This window comes from Haliotis rufescens, unplaced genomic scaffold (genome assembly GCF_023055435.1).
Source record: "Haliotis rufescens isolate VD_foot unplaced genomic scaffold, xgHalRufe1.0.p SCAF_13, whole genome shotgun sequence".
In the NCBI taxonomy this organism is placed as follows: Eukaryota; Metazoa; Mollusca; class Gastropoda; order Lepetellida; family Haliotidae; genus Haliotis; species Haliotis rufescens.
Genome location: NW_025963813.1, coordinates 32,116,697 through 32,136,169, shown reverse-complemented (window position 1 = coordinate 32,136,169; position 19,473 = coordinate 32,116,697). Strand labels below are relative to the sequence as shown.

General features: G+C 42.3%; 1 protein-coding gene across 1 annotated transcript in view; it reads right to left on the bottom strand.

The window, feature by feature from the left end:
- Positions 1 to 692: 692 nt before the first annotated feature.
- Positions 693 to 19,473, bottom strand: part of LOC124152853 (E3 ubiquitin-protein ligase mind-bomb-like) — a 29,898-nt gene continuing 11,117 nt past the window's right edge. The window contains exons 4-19 of the mRNA XM_046525905.2: positions 18,892 to 18,998; positions 16,904 to 17,104; positions 15,631 to 15,752; positions 15,310 to 15,423; positions 14,599 to 14,703; positions 13,020 to 13,212; positions 12,450 to 12,625; positions 9,432 to 9,580; positions 8,110 to 8,272; positions 7,698 to 7,858; positions 7,229 to 7,352; positions 6,954 to 7,056; positions 6,509 to 6,588; positions 4,904 to 5,046; positions 4,250 to 4,480; positions 693 to 3,020 (exon numbers count right to left, since the gene is read on the bottom strand). Of these exons, the coding sequence (XP_046381861.2) occupies positions 2,603 to 3,020; positions 4,250 to 4,480; positions 4,904 to 5,046; positions 6,509 to 6,588; positions 6,954 to 7,056; positions 7,229 to 7,352; positions 7,698 to 7,858; positions 8,110 to 8,272; positions 9,432 to 9,580; positions 12,450 to 12,625; positions 13,020 to 13,212; positions 14,599 to 14,703; positions 15,310 to 15,423; positions 15,631 to 15,752; positions 16,904 to 17,104; positions 18,892 to 18,998 (2,590 nt within the window). The 3' untranslated portion in view covers positions 693 to 2,602. The remainder of the gene's footprint in view (positions 3,021 to 4,249; positions 4,481 to 4,903; positions 5,047 to 6,508; positions 6,589 to 6,953; positions 7,057 to 7,228; positions 7,353 to 7,697; positions 7,859 to 8,109; positions 8,273 to 9,431; positions 9,581 to 12,449; positions 12,626 to 13,019; positions 13,213 to 14,598; positions 14,704 to 15,309; positions 15,424 to 15,630; positions 15,753 to 16,903; positions 17,105 to 18,891; positions 18,999 to 19,473) is intronic.

Below are 19,473 nucleotides of genomic sequence, written 5' to 3'. Positions count from 1 at the left end.
TGGCTGTACGGGGTGACCTGCTTGTTTGTGGTATCTGCTACAATCCCCCTCGGTTGTTCTAGCCCCGTGTGTACAATCACTGTCAATCATGGTATCTCAGTGGGCTAGCACTATAGTATCAATCCGGACTAGTACAAGCAGCCACCACACACACACACACACACACACACACACACACACACACACACACACACACACGTCGCTATATAAGTGTAATAATCTTGGACGCTACGTTAAACCCAATTTCACCTCACCTCACCTCAATGTTTAAATATTCGAGTGAGTGAGTTGAATTTCACGCCGCTTTTAGCAATATTCCAGAATATTACGGTGGGGGACACCCGAAATGGGCTTCACACATTGTACCCATGTCGGGAATCGAACCCGGGCTTTTGGCGTGATCAGCATACCGGCCCCCACCCTCATAGGCTAAAAGGTATGTTTCTGTATAATCATATTGTTAATTTCATTGGCGACGTATGTCGTTGGTTACGTGGGTGTGCGTGTGCCCCCCAACTACCACACACACACACACACACACACACACACACACACACACACACACACACACACACACACACACACACACACACACACACACACACACACACACACACACACACACACACACACACACACACACCAGGCGATGTGCTGTAATTACTGTTTTATTAAATGTAACAAGAAGTGTGCATCTTCAGACATATTTTACTGTTCATATCACGGAAGTCACATATTCTTATGTACAATTTGTGTAACTCCCACGAGTAAAATAGTGCACATATATATTTTTTATTTGAGCATTTTATTACAATAACATACAACACCTTTTAGGGTAGCATTGATATAAATGATCTACTGAATAGATTTAGCCTGAAACTGAAACGAGCACACGGGCGACTTACAACACAGGCCTTCAATCCTCAAAGACCGTTAGATATGACAACACCTGGTTTAAAACTGGAAGGGGTGTACACGTATATGTGTGTTATCCTGAGTGTCACATTCTGATATAGGAGTTAATTGGAAAAAGTAACACACTACACATATAGATGTCTTCTTAATGAAAACAAACTAGTTTCCACTACATTTGCAATCTTGAACACGTAACGGAGTTATGCATAACATTTCCTTTCGTGTTAAACAGAAATACATGTGGCAATGAGATTGTTGAAAGAATAAAACAGTACCCCTCTTCTGACAATATACTAAACATCAAACGTCATGGAATTTTCACTGTTTTAATTTCATCATACTAGTTTCATAAGAATGTTCAAGTACTTGGTCGAATTCCTACACGAACCGCCAACTCTAGATTATAATCCTTGGTTTGTCAGCAACTCGTCCGTGCTCGTAGGCTTAGCCGAACTTGTTAACATCTTCGATCTTAAACGTTATACTGTCTAAAGTACTAAAACAGTATCAATGCGGGACTAGCATATATGAATGTTACTTTGGGTAAAAGACCCGTGATGATCCCGGGTGGAATGGGTCTTCAGCAACCCATTCCTGTCGTAAAAGGCGACTATGCTTGTCGTAAGAGGCGACTAACGGGATCGGTGGTCAGGCTCTCTGACTTGGTTGATACATGTCATCGTATTCCAGTTGCGTGGATCGATGCTCGATTATTTACAGACCGCCGCCATATAGCTGGAAAATGCTGAATGCATGTATACATGCAACTACAAATATAGATAAATACATTTTCACCCGAACATGTTGCATCGTGACCATCTAGTGTCTGCTAACATGAAACACAAATCCATACGTAACAACTCAAGTCACCAGTGAACTATATCTCAATACCAATTCCTTGTGTATTATACTGATCATGACCTCGTGTAAGATGCTTTTCTGATGCTTTCCACGAAAAGGATATAATAGTTTTTTCGTACAGACATGTTCCTACATGTCTATGACGTATGTCAGGTGTACAAGAATGCTAATGGATGGGCATGTTACCATGGAAACTTGACAAGTCACCCATATATTTAACATGTTAAAAGATTGTATAAACCGCAGCGTCAATTTGTTACGTCAATCAGAAACGTTCACGTTTCAAACATTACTCCTGGGACTCTCACAATATACCATGTCTGATTTTATGTGCATTTTAACACTAAAACACCCACAATATGAATTACATTTTGACGAGCGTGTGCCTGCGGACTACCGTTGGGTCGTCACGGCAACACACCATGATGTCCCATTACGTCACCCTGTAACGTAACACTCACTCACCCAAGACGTAATCTACAGATACATGTACCATCGTCATATAAAATCAGTATTTCCCTTTATGGTAGATCGGAAGAGCATTTTATAATACAATGCGATCAGGATTAAAAGTTAATAGTAATTATTTTGCATGTCAACTGATAAGGAATCCGATTAAAAAAACTAGGAGCCCTGTGAACACGAGTGGTGCCAGCGCGTTCAGGATTAAAAGTTTATATAAGTAATTATTTTGCATGTCAACTGATAAGGAATCCGATTAAAAAACATAATGAGTCCTGTAGACACGAGTGTTGTCAGCGAACATTCTGAAGATTGCAGCGAAGACACAATCCGTTGACTAAAAACACATACATAAATTGGAAAATCAACAATATTCAATTAGATACTCTGGGTATATTTGACTTTCGCTGAAAATCACGTAGATTCTCGGGCTTGTTTCATTATCACATGCTGAGTCAGCGAGTTTAGTTTTGTTGCTGGAATCCAACACTGGGGGACGTTTCAGTTCTCGGTTTCCTTGCTTCGACTTCCCAACAAGAACTTTAGCCAAGAACATGAACCTGTGACGACGGGCATCTTCTTTAGCGTAGCCATCCGAATACTTGGCGTCCACAGCAAAGTATGCCCCTTGGCCATAGATGGCGCCCACTCTACCTCCGGCTAACCGGAAGTCGATGTTTTGGTGCGGGATGAGATCGGCCGAGTCTGGTGTGGTTCCGTGAAAGAGTTGCTTTTCATTGGCAAGACCACGACCGTACTCACGTTCCATGTTGCCCTTGGCCCTGAAAGTAACAACACGAATGAAGTCTTTTGGGGTTTGAAGACACAACTGAGCCATGCCAATAGACATCTAGACAACAACTAGCATGAAGGGACGGTATGTAGATGTCAAGCGCATAGGGAAACGATGTCAACGCGTATCTCTCTTTACTGTGGGAAAACATCGAAGCGAAAATCTCATTTATCAGTCTCAGAGGTGAGGTGAAATTGGTTTCACGTCGGGTCCAATATAATTGCATTTATATAGCGACGTGCATGCACGTGTGTGTGTGTGTGTGTGTGTGTGGCTGATTGTACTAGTCCGGAGTGATGCCGATTTATATTGCTAGCCCACTGAGATACCATGCCGCAGTTTAACATGAATACCCCACTCAGTCACGGTATACTGACTCCGAGCCGACCAGTCCTTGTTTTAGCCCCTTAATGCCGAGCTCCAGACAGGGTAACAGCAAGTACCATCTTTAAACGTCTTTTGGTATGACGCGACCGAGGATCGAACCCCGGACCTGGACGCTCTACCACTAGACCACGGAGGCGGTCTATCAGTCTCAGAGGTGTGATACAAAATCTATGGTGGCAACTGTCTTGTGAAGGAAGATATAATTTATGATAATAAAGAAGAAGTTGACATCCATATATTCTCTTCCTTGTGTGTATCACTTCTAAATGCTTATCAAAGACTTGACTGTCTGGTTGACATTTGCTTGAATAACATTGATGCCAATTGTCTGGTTGTAATTGCTGTGCGGATATAGTGGAAAATATCTGGTTATACTTGCCTGTCAAAGGATACGAGTGTCAATTGTGTGTGTGATATGTGTTTCATTACCCTTGTGCTGATGACGATGATATTACGTATTTGTAGTATCATCATAATTGTGCGCCCGATGGTTTGTGCACGAGTAAGTGAGTGAGTGAGTTGGGTTTAACGTCGCTTTTAACAGTATTCAAGTTATATCACGGCGTGCCAGCTTAATGTGGGAGGAAAGCCAAAAGTGATGCAGGTCTCAGACGTTTACCACTTCGGTGGAACCCACGAGCACGGGTATGGTGCTGACAAACCTAGAAACATAATCGGGGCGAAACCGGGAATCGAACCCACAATCATAGGTTTCTGCGCAACTCTGCACAGCGAATAGCGGCGCCTTAGATGACTGGGCCACCTTCCCCCCCCCCCCCCCCCCCCCCCAGTTTGTGCACGAGTGCAACTACATTCATCATATATACTTACACGCTATACTGTTCCCACAATGCCACGTTCTGGATGCGGAAGATGGACTGGATACTCTTATTGGACAGTGTGTCCTCCATCCTGGACTCGACGTGTCGGTACTCAAAGGCCGTCAACGGGTTGGACTCACTCAACTCCACCTTCATAAAGCCGTCCCGTCCCATGCTTTCCCAGTGTGCCGGAAGACGCTTTGACTGGCTCATTTTCGAGGACAAAGGCCGCTTTGCAATTCTGAAAATCAACATACACATCATGAGTAAGAGTGTTCAATAAATAGTCTTGTACTGATAAAGTTGTAAAGGTATATGTACTGTATAGTCTTGTCATAATTGATCATGTAATGTATGTCTTTGATTACATTTTAATTTGTAACAGGATTTCATTTTTTGCATATTAAGTACATCAAGCTACAAATTTTTCAGAGCCTTGGTGTTCTGAAGAACAATCCTGAACAACGAGTTCTGCTCTTCCTTTCACAGAACAAACATTAGATAAAAGCACATTATGGCCTGTCTCTGTTAAGCCCCACTATTAGATATTTTTCAACACTGCTTTCGTGCATTACATTCATTATTTGTAAGTAACTCAGTGCTACTGACCTAACGTTTACATCCTAAAGTTGGAGCATATCTGCTTATTAACGATCAGTCTTACCTATCTAACATAACGCGGACTTCTTTGTTTTTCACGAAATTAAGGGGCGTCTTCCCGGCCTTGTTTTCCAGCCTGATGTCTCCTCCACGTTCAGCGAGATGGCAGCGTATCTCCAGTGCCAAATCCTCGTCCTTGGAACCCTCCTGCAGATAGTGAATACAGTTCTAGCAAAAACATTCAACAATACTTTAACTGTTCCTATAGATAGTAAAGACAGCCCACTCAAAAATATTCATCAAAGTTTACCTCTCCAACGGACAGTGAAGACGGTTCTATCATTAACATTCAAAACAGTGTACCTCCTCCAACAGACACTGAAGACGGTTCTATCATTAACATTCAACACAGTGTACTTCCTCCTTTCTACGCTGTCAAGAAATCATCAACATTCAACATACATTAACTCCTTCTGCAGACAGTGTAGACAGTTCCATCATCAACATTCAACATACATTAACTCCTTCTGCAGACAGTGTAGACAGTTCCATCATCAACATTCAACATACATTAACTCCTTCTGCAGACAGTGTAGACAGTTCCATCATCAACATTCAACATACATTAACTCCTTCTGCAGACAGTGTAGACAGTTCTATCATCAACATTCATCATACATTAACTCCTTCTGCAGACAGTGTAGACAGTTCCATCATTAACATTCATCATACATTAACTCCTTCTGCAGACAGTGTAGACAGTTCCATCATCAACATTCATCATACATTAACTCCTTCTGCAGACAGTGTAGACAGTTCCATCATTAACATTCATCATACATTAACTCCTTCTGCAGACAGTGTAGACAGTTCCATCATTAACATTTAACATACATTAACTCCTTCTGCAGACAGTGTAGACAGTTCCATCATCAACATTCATCATACATTAACTCCTTCTGCAGACAGTGTAGACAGTTCCATCATTAACATTCATCATGCATTAACTCCTTCTGCAGACAGTGTAGACAGTTCCATCATTAACATTTAACATACATTAACTCCTTCTGCAGACAGTGTAGACAGTTCCATCATTAACATTCATCATGCATTAACTCCTTCTGCAGACAGTGTAGACAGTTCCATCATTAACATTCATCATGCATTAACTCCTTCTGCAGACAGTGTAGACAGTTCCATCATCAACATTCATCATGCATTAACTCCTTCTGCAGACAGTGTAGACAGTTCCATCATCAACATTCATCATACATTAACTCCTTCTGCAGACAGTGTAGACAGTTCCATCATTAACATTTAACATACATTAACTTCTTCTGCAGACAGTGTAGACAGTTCCATCATCAACATTCAACATACATTAACTCCTTCTGCAGACAGTGTAGACAGTTCCATCATTAACATTTAACATACATTAACTTCTTCTGCAGACAGTGTAGACAGTTCCATCATCAACATTCAACACAGTTTACCTCCTCTAAATACAGGAAAGACTGTTCCATCATCAACATTCAACACAGTTTACCTCCTTTATACACAGAAAAGACTGTTCCATCATCAACATTTCACAAAAATCAACATTCACATAACGCAACTCCTCCTATAGATATTGCAGACAGTTCATTAATCCACTAATCCTTGTACTCACATCTCCTGGCAGGGTGCTGTCCATGTGAGCGGCGTGTAGAGGGGAATTGCCGTCTTTGTCCTGTACGTTGATCTCCGCCCCTGCAGATCAGTAAATGATGATATAGGAAGAGACGGATCTCATAACTGGCATATACACAAGGAAGGTATATATTATTTATTTGCCGGACAGTGTGTGGAGTGTATTACACTGTCACGCCAGGACGCCAAAATGACATCCATATGCTACAAAAATATATCAGATATATGTACGTGACGAAATACAACTGTCTTGAAAGCATTCAGTCTTAATTGCTCGACTATCCATACTCGCCAGTTGGACATTCTGCAGGTTACAGATATGAATGGCACACTGCATGTTAACCATACTCGCCAGACACGCCGACCAGTTGGACATTCTGCAGGTTACAGATCTGTATGGCACACTGCATGTAAGCTATACTCACCAGATTCCAGGAGCAGTTGGACAATCTGCAGATTACATCCTTGCACAGCCAGATGAAGCGCTGTCTTGCCGTTGTCGTCTCGTGCATTGACGTTGCAGCCAGCCTAGTTGAGATATAACAAAATTGACATTGACACAGCTGGTGGCATATTTTAACTATTACCGATAAATGCTGCACCGTTAACCTCAGACAGGTACTTCTCAGTATCGGCAAATTTTGGAAAAGCGCAGGAGCTAATTAGTCTTTACAACCTTTAGATTTTACAAGAGGCTTACCTTAACCAGGACACCTGCCAGTGCCACAAAGCTCCTGAAAGCTGCTATGTGTATTGGGGTTAGGGCGTTGTTCATTGGAACGTTGACAATCTTCGGGTCTCTTTGTATTAGAGCTTGTGGAAACCTTTTAAAAAACGAAGGGGCATCATAAACGAAGATCACAGTAATTGGAGTAGGTAGAATCTCCTGGCATGGATCTCTTGTCATGAAGACTCTTTACCAGTTTTACAAATTATTGAACAACAAAAACATGACTGCTGTTCGCAATGATAAAGCATACATGTTCTTGGGATCCAGAGTTGCGTCCCCAAATTACTTCAACACACTTTTCAGTGATTCAATTTTCTATCAATACGATACCAGTAAGTTATGCTTCAACACAATCTCACAAATTCAATGATCAATGAATAGACGACAACAAAGCATGCTTCAATATTCAGTGATCTTCATGATCAGGTGATGAACTCACTCTGTGGCCCCAGACAGAGACGTACACGCTTCATGGAAAGGGTTGCAGCCTGATGAGTTAGCGAGTCTCATGCTGAGCTCGGCACATTCCAGGAAGGGGTCAAGAAGATGCTGGTTCTGGGTTCTGATGGCATCGTGGAGGGGCGTATCTCCGTCCTCATCCTTAGGGATAGATATAACAAAATGCTTTATACTTTAAGGACTCAGAAAATTGTAAGGCTTCTGAAAATGAAACATACAGAAGTACATAATCCTAATCGATTGGAAAGTTACAATACGCTGATGGTTTAAGGATTTATATAAATAATAAGATAAATATATATATATATTGTAATTAAGTTATTTAGTCTCATATTGTGTCTTGGTAACTTGCTTATTCCTACTGACTGACTAAACCATTGTGCTGCGTCTACCTGTGTGTTCGGGTCACACTTGGACCGTATAAGTCTCTTCAAACACTGGACACTGGGGTTCTTCTTGGCCACTGCCAGATGTATTGGTGTCAGTCCCTTGTTGTTCTTCGTGTCGCCCCGTGCCTTGGCGTCCAGCAGTATCCCTACTAGGGTGGGCTGCTCTCTGTAAAATATGGCCAGAGATACATGGTCTAAATGTGAACCTGGCATATTGTTTAAGCCCTCTGGTATCTACATCCCTTCTTAACGCCACCGCCATTGTCATACGTCTGCCATGTACTATTGTCCCACATGAGCCTCAATTATTATTTTTAATATATTTAGTATTAACCTGTGTTTATAATTTATAAATTGTAAATAAACTGTAATTGTTGTTTAAAGATAATAATTTGTATTTTGGTAACCATGAAAATATCACCCTGTCAAATTCATATTTCAATCCTTTACCGCTCATGATTGACTTGCCTTTGCATGTGTTTGTAACTGGAGCTGGAGAAGGATACGCTCATCTCTGCGTGAAGCCCTGTTATCATATCTATTTGAGAGTGACTCGTAGCCACATACGTACTATGGACTCTTTGTTGAGCAAGGATTTCTAACGATTACAGGGGCGGTCGGGTAGCCAAGTGGTTAAAGCGTTCGCTCGTCACGCCGGAGACCCGGGTTCGATTCCCGACATGGGTACAATGTGTGAAGCCCATTTCTGGTGTCCCCCGCCGTGATGTTGCTGGAATATTGCTAAAAGCGGCGTAAACCCATACTCACTCACTCACTCACTCTAACGATTACTTTTACTCCGGACCATTTCTGGTATATATACCGGATATATGCTTATAACGAACTACGGTTATTACGAACTAAAATTATTGGCCATTGTGAGTTCGTTTACTGTAGCTATCTACCGTGGAGTGCAGGCATAGCGGGGACAACTGTCGTGACTTTGCCTAAGGTAAAATAATGATAGCTCAGGGTTCTGGGTAGACTAGGGGCACGGGTGGCCCAGTTGTCTAAGACGCCGCGATTAGCTGTGCAGAGTTGCGTCTCTTGGGTACGCCAGAAACCTATGATTGTGGGTTCGAATCCCGGTTCACCTCGATTATGTTTCTAGGTTTGTCAGCACCACACCCGTGCTCGTGGGTTTCACCGAAGTGGTAAGCGTCTGAGACCTGCATCACTTCGGGCTTTCCTCCCACATTAAGCTGACACGCCGCGAAATAACTGGAATACTGTTAAAGCGGCGTTAAACCCAACTCACTCTGGGTAGACTAGAGTTGCATTGTGGTAATTGGAGAGTGGCAGAATTAAGAATACGTGCTGCTCACCCTGACACAGCGTAGTGTAGAGGGGTATCACCATCATCATCAGGTTTGTTTAGATGCGCCTCAGCGCTGATCAGAAGCGTGGCAATGTCAGCATGACCTTTGTAACACGCTGTCTGCAGTGCCGTGAGGCCATCCACTGATTCGTTTACCTGATGAATAAATTCATAACAAAAATATATAAAGAAATACATTTTGGTTTATGATGATCACACTGTAAGAATATAGAGATATTCATATCTGCAACGAATTACGTTAGTAAACGTTTCTGAAGATTGCAGTGACGTCGCTATATAAGTGCACAAATCTAGAACGAGTCGTTGAACCTCATTTCAACCCCCTCACATCTTTGTGAAGGATTAATGCAACACAATATGGCGGTAAATGACTACAAAGACTACATTCAAAGATGGTTAAATATAGTTAAACCCATAGATTTTTAGATAACATAGATTTATACACATATCATAGTACCAACGTTTTGTTAATACGGACACTCGCTAATCCGGACAATTTTCCTGGTGACGGTTTTGTCCAGACTAACACTATTTGTTTTGATTAACAAATTATTTGTATTGGGTAATGTTTATTAAATCATGTGGACGTTCCTATAAGTTGTCTGAAAGGATCCGATTCCAGACTAAAGTGAATGCATTTTATTCCGCAGAGCATATCAGTTTGATACATTGTTTGATAGGCATTACTTAGAAGTTGACGGATGACAAAGTAGATACAATGTATGGAAAACAACTTCTTTAATACAGTGTAAAGGCGACGTTTCGGTATAGATACTGATACCGTTGTCAAGCAAGACTGAATGAGGGGCAGTGTACAGAATATATATAGTAGGTGGAGGATTAACAGTAGAGGATTAACAGTAACAAGGGGGCACGGGTGGCTCAGTCGTTTAAAGCGCCGCGATACGCTGTGCAAAGTTGCGCCCCTTGGGCACGCCAGAAACCTATGATTGTGGGTTCGAATCCCGGTTCGCCACGATTATGCTTCTAGGTTTGTCAGGACCATACCCATGCTCGTGGGTTTCACCGAAGTGGTAAACGTCGAAGACCTGCATCACTTGGGGCTTTCATCCCACATTAAGCTGCCACGCCGTGATATAACTGGAATACTGTTAAAAGCGGCGTTAAACCCAACTCACTCACTCACTAACCCAAACAATAACAACAATTGCCTACATGAGTGGAATAACATGAGTAGGTGATGATAACAGAAGGACAATGCTGTCACAACATGATGGACAGAAAACACATTGATGGAAGCCAATGAGACATTATCATTGTCATATTATCCTATAAGGATCTATACCGAAACGTCGCCTTCAAAGTATTAAAGAAGTTGTTATCCATAAATTGTGTCAACTTCGTCAACTTGATGCATGTGTATTGCAAGGTTTAGGAAAGCCTAATCACAACAGGTGACCCGGACCCTTCAATGTAAGCAGAGCAAAGGTTTTCAAAGAATACCAACATCTTGTTTTCATAAGATCGCCTCCTTAGTCTACGGTTAGAGTCCGCCCCGGCCAAGTCATACCAAAAGACGTTAAAAGATGGTACTTGTTGTTACCCTGTCTGGCGCTCGGCATTAAGGGGCTAAAACAAGGACTGGTCGGCTCGGAGTCAGTATACTGTGTCTGAGTGGGGTATTCATGTTAAACTGCGGCATGGTATCTCAGTGTGCTAGCACTATAAATCTCCATCAGTCCGGACTAGTACAAGCAGCCACACAAACACACGTGCTAGTCCTGCACCATGACTGTGGAATATATTTATTTTATGAAAAAAAATAATCTAGAAATGCATACAAAATCAAGTCTAGCCAGCTTAAGCTAGCTCTGGGGATTTTTATTTATATTTTTAAGTCAAGAAGGATATTGTGTAATATAACATTTCAGAGACTAAATGTTAGTCTAACACACGTGCATGCACGTCGCTATTTAAGCGCAAAAATATTGAACGCGACGTTAAGCCCCATTTCACCTCACCTCACCTGTTTTAATAAAGCTAACACTCGAGTGAGTGAGCGAGAGAGTTGGGTTTAACGCCGCTTTTAACAGTATTCGAGTTATATCACGGCGTGTCAGCTTAATGTGTGAGGAAAGCCCAAAGTGATGCAGGTACCACACGTTTACCACTTCGGTGAAACCCACTAGCACGGCTATGGTGCTGACAAACCTAGAAACATAATTCGGGCGAACCGTGATTCGAACCCACAACCATAGGTTTATTGTGTGCCCAAGGGACGCAACTCTGCGCAGCGAATCGCTGCGCCTTAGGCTGGGCCTCCCGTACCCCCTGCTAACACTCGAAGAAATGTATGCTCTTACTTACTCGTATCATCTTCCCGAAGCCAGGGTGTTAACTGACTTCAAAAATCCAGTTTCCACCCTTGCCGAACTACGCTAGAATTTCGTTGCTTGATCGTAGTGGCACCAACTAAATTGGACTTTTATAGTCAGTTAACTCCCTTGCCTTGGGAAGATGACATGTAGATGCTTCTAAATCATCACCTTTACAAGGCGAAACAATTTGTTGAGCTTAAACATGCATTAACATAATTTGTTTCTATATGTACATTACATTTACGTATATTAATGATCTTATAAATTTTGAAATGGTGATGTTTTTTCCCCAGAGTAATTATAACGGACCAAACAGAACTAGGATACTAGGATATACCCGGGTATCCGGTTGTGAAATTATACGGGATTGATACCCGGTTTAACTTTAACTGTGTTATTTTGATGCAACTACACCCTACTGAAAAGTGTAAGTGTCAGTGTGTGACTTGAGCCTAACGCCGCCATGACCCTATTCAGTTATTACACTGAGCGCCATCTTATGACGCAGGGCGTAGACGTTCCAAGATCCTAGAATCTTCATCGGGGCGAATCTGGGATTCGAACCCACGATCAGCGAATCCTGTCACGATAAGTGCAGTCACCTATTTCAGTATCGGAAGAATATACACGCAAAGATGTTAATCTCATAAGGCCGAAACATGTACCTTGTCACCAATAGACTTGACAATGTCTTTCACTGTTTCTGTGTCGCCGTTGCTGACAGCGATGAAGAGGTCTCGGGCAGTCACGGCGCTGCTGGATGACGTATTCGGCTTATAAAGAACACTGTCTCCTGGTTTCAGAAGGCCGAACAGGACCTTAGCCACACCTTCGGCTATGTCTGGGAAACAAGGATACAGTGAATGAGAAAGGTATTTTAAGTCGCTTTGAGGTGTAAATACGTTAAGGTGAGTGAGTGAGTTGGGTTTAACGCCGCTTTTAACAGTATTCCAGTTATATCACGGCGTGTCAGCTTAATGTGGGAGGAAAGCCCGAAGTGATGCAGGTCTCAGACGTTTACAACTTCGGTGAAACCCACGAACACGGGTATGGTGCTGACAAACCTAGAAACATAATCGTGGCGAACCGGGATTCGAACCCACAATCATAGGTTGCTGGCGTGCACAGCGAATCGCGGCGCCTTAGACGACTGGGCCAGCCAGTGGTTTAAACCAATGCCTGAAACATTAGGTTTATTGCTAAAATATTTTATGGTATAGGTGATGTATAATTACCATCCACATCGGATGTAGAAGATTCTGAGCTGGTGCTTTTATTGGATCCGACGGAGAGGCCGGAGCCAGACAAGGTTTCTCTGTCCTGAGGATCACAGCTGACGGGGTTGAAGAACCATTTTACTGGCCCAAAGGCAACCCTCAGGTCCCCGTCCTTGTCGATCTCCACCACCTGGCCTGTCCTGCCTAGACACTGTGGACGAAGAAGGATTGCAATAATGGTGGCAATAACATTGAAATAATTTACTTGTATAAAATGCTGGAGGCTATATACAGTGAGTGGCGTATTGTGACGCCGGGTTTGTGACTATTTCCTCATTCAGGGTTCAGCACTCTAGGAATAGGCTTTACACAATGGGCATTGTACCCAGGTAGGGATCTGCACGAGGGTTAAGGCGAGGCGACGTTATAACCACGGGGCTACCCCATCGTCCGTCTACTATTACAAATACAACGAGGAGGGAATCCCAATGCCAGTGACAAACGACTAAAACAAAGGCCAGTTCAAATGTAGCAGGAATGGTACTGATACAGTCGAACACCCTTGTGTCGAACTCTTACTTGTCGAATTCTTAAATGTCGAACTGACTGGCCGAATGTCGAGTGTCGAAGTTTCTTGTGTCCCAAACCTTTTCGGTATTTTTAAATGACAACATGCAAGTACAAAAATAGCAACCCGTGAAGATCCGGGGTAGAATAGGTCTTCAGCAACCCATTCTTGCCGTAAAAGGTGACTATGCTTGTCGTAAAAGGCGACTAACGGGATCGGGTGGTCAGGCTCGCTGACTTGGTTGATACATGACATCGATCCCAATTGCGTGATCGATGCTCATGATGTCAATCACCGGATTGTCTGGTCCAAACTCGATTGTTTACAGACCGGCGTCATATAGCTGGAATATTGCTGAGTGCGGCGTTAAACAACAAACAAACAAACAAACAAACAAAATAAACCCTTGTAAATCGAAAAGTTAAAACTGAACGTATGTACGTGCAGACAAGTTGTTTGTTGTAAAGGGACAGCTATGTTATTCAATTCATAATTAATTAAATTACTCCAATTTCTATCTTTTGTTATTCTTTTGTCAATATCAAACCACGTTACAGCTTATTATAATTATTATTCTCGTGGTGTGAATTTGTTCACGGATGTGTCCAACATTCGAATTCGTCTCAGTTCCCTCCGGCAATGGCGGGAAAGAATATTATTAAGAAAACAGCGTGTGCGTGTTTACGATGTGCTATACAGATACCAATAACACCGACAATCACACTGTTCTAGCAAAGTCACACGCTTCTCACAATTCGTCAGTCCGGCATTTGATTAGCTGAACAGTGTTACTGTGTAGGGTACAGTCCTTTATTTACAGGATTTAGTATCACACCCAACTACTTACATCTTCCAGGGGCGGTCGGGTAGCCTAGTGGTTAAAGCGTTCGCTCGTCACGCCGAAGACCCGGGTTCGATTCCCGACATGGGTACAATGTGTGAAGCCCATTTCTGGTGTCCTTCGCCGTGATATTGCTGGAATATTGCTAAAATCGGCGTAAAACCAAACTCACTCACTCACTCACTTACATCTTCCATTTTGTCATTCCATCCGCCATGTCCGTTCTGGAGCTCCACGGCAGCGTTGTAGTTGGTGATGAGCTTAACCGTGTCTCCGACGGCAAAGGTGTGCAGCTACAACAACGAGATGAACGCGACATCTTCAAACTTCTACTTTAATAAAGAAGAGTTGGCGAGTGAGTGAATGCGTGTTCAAAAGTACAGTAACGTCGTAAGTTGGAATGTACTTTTGTACATTTTGTCGGACATTCACGGTTACAGTCAGTGGACACTCTTATGGGCGAGGGTCAGGGGTGGCCCAGTCGACTAAGGTACCACGATTCGCTGTGTAGAAACCTATGATTATGTTTCTAGGTTTGTCAGCACCACACCCGTGCTCGTGGGTTTCACCGAAGTGGTAAACGTCTGATACCTGCATCACTTCGAGCTTCTCCCCACATAAAGCTGACACGCCGTGATATAACTGGAATACTGTTAAAAGCAGCGTTAAACCCAACTCACTCACTCTTACGGGCGAAGACAGGTCTATATAGACCTAAAGGCAATGCGTTCTTTCTGGATCTCAAACTGAACCATATCAGTGCAGTTGTTTTTTTAACAAAAAAACGAATCTTTTCATTGGACCAGACCTTACTTAATACCGTTAAGTTAATGCGATATGTCGACTACTCAGACATTTGGTGTTATTTTTAAAGTTGATGTTGCCAAAGAACAACCTACCCTTGTTAAAGTGGACTTAACCAGACCATACTCTTCTGCATCCTGGTACTGCGCAATAATTGCACTCTCGTCTCTTGAGGGAAGAGTAACGACGGTACCAACCTCTCCCAAACACTGGAAATAAAAAGACCTCGTTTCCTTAGTAAACCTGTTTTCCTTCAGAATTTAGGTCAGTTGTCGAAATAAAAATATATATATTAATAAAACAATTATGAAAAGCTAGAAGAATTTGTCACCAATGTCATTGACCACAGATGCGATTGTGATGTCGACGCGTATAACAATGGAACAATCAACACGGTAGAGACGACTGGTCCGTACCTGTGACATGCCTTCACGAAGACCTGTATGGTCCTTATGCATGCGTTCAAATATATCCTTGTCAACCTCCACTTTCACTTTGTCGCCAACTTTCAGGCGAACGTCATTTGGATTCACAACATCTACAACAACCAAACTGCAATTGTGAAAACATTTTCAAATATTCGTCTGTTTCCAAATTTGGGACGTGTCCTCACCTGATTAATGTCAATGTTATGATGAAAATGATATTGCTAAAATAAAGCTTTCAAACATTTATCCAAGCCTAAAGATATATTCCTACATCGTTTGAACTATTGATGCCAAATGTGTTGATGAGACTGGTCTAAATTTAGCTGGTAGTAATTAAAGAAATATATATTTTGACAAATATCCATGCCCTAGTAGATAATTAGCACCTAGCTGTGATTACACTATAGCTACCACCTCCACAAACAACAAAAGAAACAAACAAAAATAATAATGAAAAGCTAAATGCAACAATTAAAAACAAATAGTCAATACGATTTAGCCTAACACTGTTCAGTGAAATAGTTGTCCCTTTCCTTAGGGGTACAAATTCATTACCCACGCTGTCCAATATAAGGTAACCCTCGTAGCCATGTGGATATTGTGGTAGTTATTTGTACAACTAGTTGCTTGGATTATAGCTTAACTCGTCTTAATTAAACTACAGACACCTGTTGTAAATAAACAGCATGATTGGGTCAAAAGAATATTTTTTTAAATTTATTGAAAACTATTAACAATTTGATGCACACAACGATGGAGAAAATAAAGACAAAAATACTCCAGAAAAAATACTGGACGAAGTAATTTCAATTTTTTCGTTCGACAAACAGAATGTCCAGCTTAACTCTTCTTCATTAACCTACAGACACCTGTTGTAATTAAACAGCATGATTGCGACAAAAGAATATTTTTTAAATTTATTGAAAACTATTAACAATTTGATGCACACAACGATGGAGAAAATAAGTACAAAAATACTCCAGAAAAAATACTGGACGAAGTAATTTCAATTTTTTCGTTCAACAAACAGAATGTCCAGCTTAACTCTTCTTCATTAACCTACAGACACCTGTTGTAATTAAACAGCATGATTGCGACAAAAGAATATTTTTTAAATTTATTGAAAACTATTAACAATTTGATGCACACAACGATGGAGAAAATAAGTACAAAAATACTCCAGAAAAAATACTGGACGAAGTAATTTCAATTTTTTCGTTCGACAAACAGAATGTCCGGAATGGCGTTACTATCAACTCACCGAGAACCGGGAGATGAGCCTTGTAATACCTCCAGCCTTGTGCCTCGTCCACCGTGATGAGTTCCACCTTGCCCTGAGCACCCAAGCGGTAGCCCTCCAGACTGTCCTGCCCCCCCTCCCACCTCACATTGACAGCTCCCCGACTGTACCCTCCCGTCCATGACCCGAGCTTCACGACGTCCCCGGTGTTGCCCTCTCCACCTACAGACGCAGTGGTCAAAGATGTCAATGTAATGCTTGAGTATATGGCGTTCTTTTTTATGCACATGTATGAATGGCGGGTGCTACCGGTACGACAGGACATGCTTACCCTTTTCAATGGTCCCTTCATATAATTTGTCACAGCTATTTGCCCTTTACGCCAAGTGGAATCTGTTTCGGCAGAAAATCTAGGCTGGTTATTTTCTTGCATTGACAATTTATATTTACACCAGAATAGCAATTACCGTCGCCATTGTGACATTTGATGCACTCGATTTGGTCCAGTCTATCATGGTTCTGTGTCGACATTTTTGGTTGGTTGGTTTGTGGTTTAGCGCCGCAATATTCTAGCTATATGACGGCGGTCTGCAAATAATCAAGTCTGGACCACACAATCCAGTGATTGATATCATGAGCATCGATCCACGTAATTGGGGTCGATGACATACATCAACCAAGTCAGCGAGCCTGACCACATGATCGCGTTAGTCGCCTTTTACGACAAGCATAGTCACCTTTTATGGCAAGCATGGGTTGCTGAAGACCTATTCTACCCCGGAATCTTCACGGGTCCTGTGTCAACAACAGGTTAACACTTTATCGTCCAGGGTATCGTTGTACAAAGGATCTTAGCGCTAAGGTGATCGTAACTCCCATGCTTTAACATTGACTTACGACAGTCGCAGCGCTAAGGTTGTTTTGTACAACGGCTAAGTCCATATGGAATTATCTGAGTTAGGATTGCCTTAGCGCTAATATTGCTTTGTGGATCGAGGCCCGAGGTCTCTTAGCGCTACGACAAGCGTAAGTATGTCAGAGGATGGGAGTACCGGTTCAACTTGTCTTGACGCCAGATATTATTAGTTACGGCTCGCCCAATATGTTTCTGCTAACCTAATATGTCACCATAAATGGCAACTAAAGACACGATAACGAATTTATAATGCCGAAAAGTTTACACTCTCTGGTATCCATATCGCACATGTCATGTCAAAGTGAAAACTTGACACTTACAACCGTACGTTGACGTTAAAGGTCAAAGGGAGACTACTCTTCAAACCTTACACCCATATTAGGTCAGTATCAACCATCTTGGGTTTTTACTGATTTTATACGGACTCATGTGGGGTCAGTAGTTCTGCTCTCTGATTGGTCAATCTCACTTGGAGGCATAATAATGGTATTGATACAGGCCCTTGGCTTATGAGACTGACAAAACAACCAACGGATATTAATACCAATATTGATATTAACGAGGAACCAAATAACAGTGAAATTTATCAAATGAATATTTTATGTATGTATCTTCATACTTAATGGACAAAAATGAGGTGAGGTGAAATGGGGTTTTACGTCGCGTCCAAGATTATTGCACTTATATGGCGACGTGCATGCACGTGTGTGTGTGTATGTGTGTGGCTGCTTGTACTAGACCGGACTGATGCCGATTAATAGTGCTAGCTCACTGAGATACAATGTCGCAGGTTAACATGAATACCCCACTCAGACACAGTATACTGACTCCGAGCCGACCAGTCCTTGTTTTAGCCCCTTAATGCCGAGCGCCAGACAGGGTAACAACAAAGTACCATCTTTTAACGTCTTTTGGTATGACGCGTCCGGGGATCGAACTCCGGACCTTCCTCTCTCCGGGTGGACGCTCTACCACTAGACCACGGAGACGGTCGTGGGCAAAAATGAAGGGGCTTAGTGTTAGTTAACATATTTTGAAAGTAGATACCTCTTTAATTATGAAATAGCAGACAGAATCATATTTGAAAACTGACCGTCTTGACTTCCATATTTCCAGTGAGGACCACGCATCACCTTTGAGTCCTTGAACAGACCGATTGCACGGATTCTTTGTGTGCCGGAACGAGGCGACACTCGCACACTGAAACGGTGAGTGAGTAAGTGAGTATGGTTTTACGCAACTTTTAGCAATATTCCAGCAATATCATGGCGGGGGACACCAGAAATGGGCTTCACATGTTGTACCCATGTCGGGAATCGAACCCGGGTCTTCGGCGTGACGGTTAAACAACGAGGCTACCCGCCCGCCCCCTGAAACGATGAGGTTCGACAGGTTGTTTTATTCATATCAACTCAATCCTATATTTCATTCAATTAAAATCAATCAAATTTTCTTTTGTGGTAAAACCTTATCGTCAGTGTCACGTGATATCGACCATGCGGTTAAGACGATAATCGCCATCAAGAGAGTAGTTGTAAAGAGTGTCACGAATTGATTGCTTAATGGAAACCCTACACACTTCTTTAATAGCGGACGGTGGGGAAGCCTAGTGGTTAAAGCGTTCGTTCGTCAGGTCAAAGATCCGGGTTCGACTCCCTACTAGGGTACAATGTGT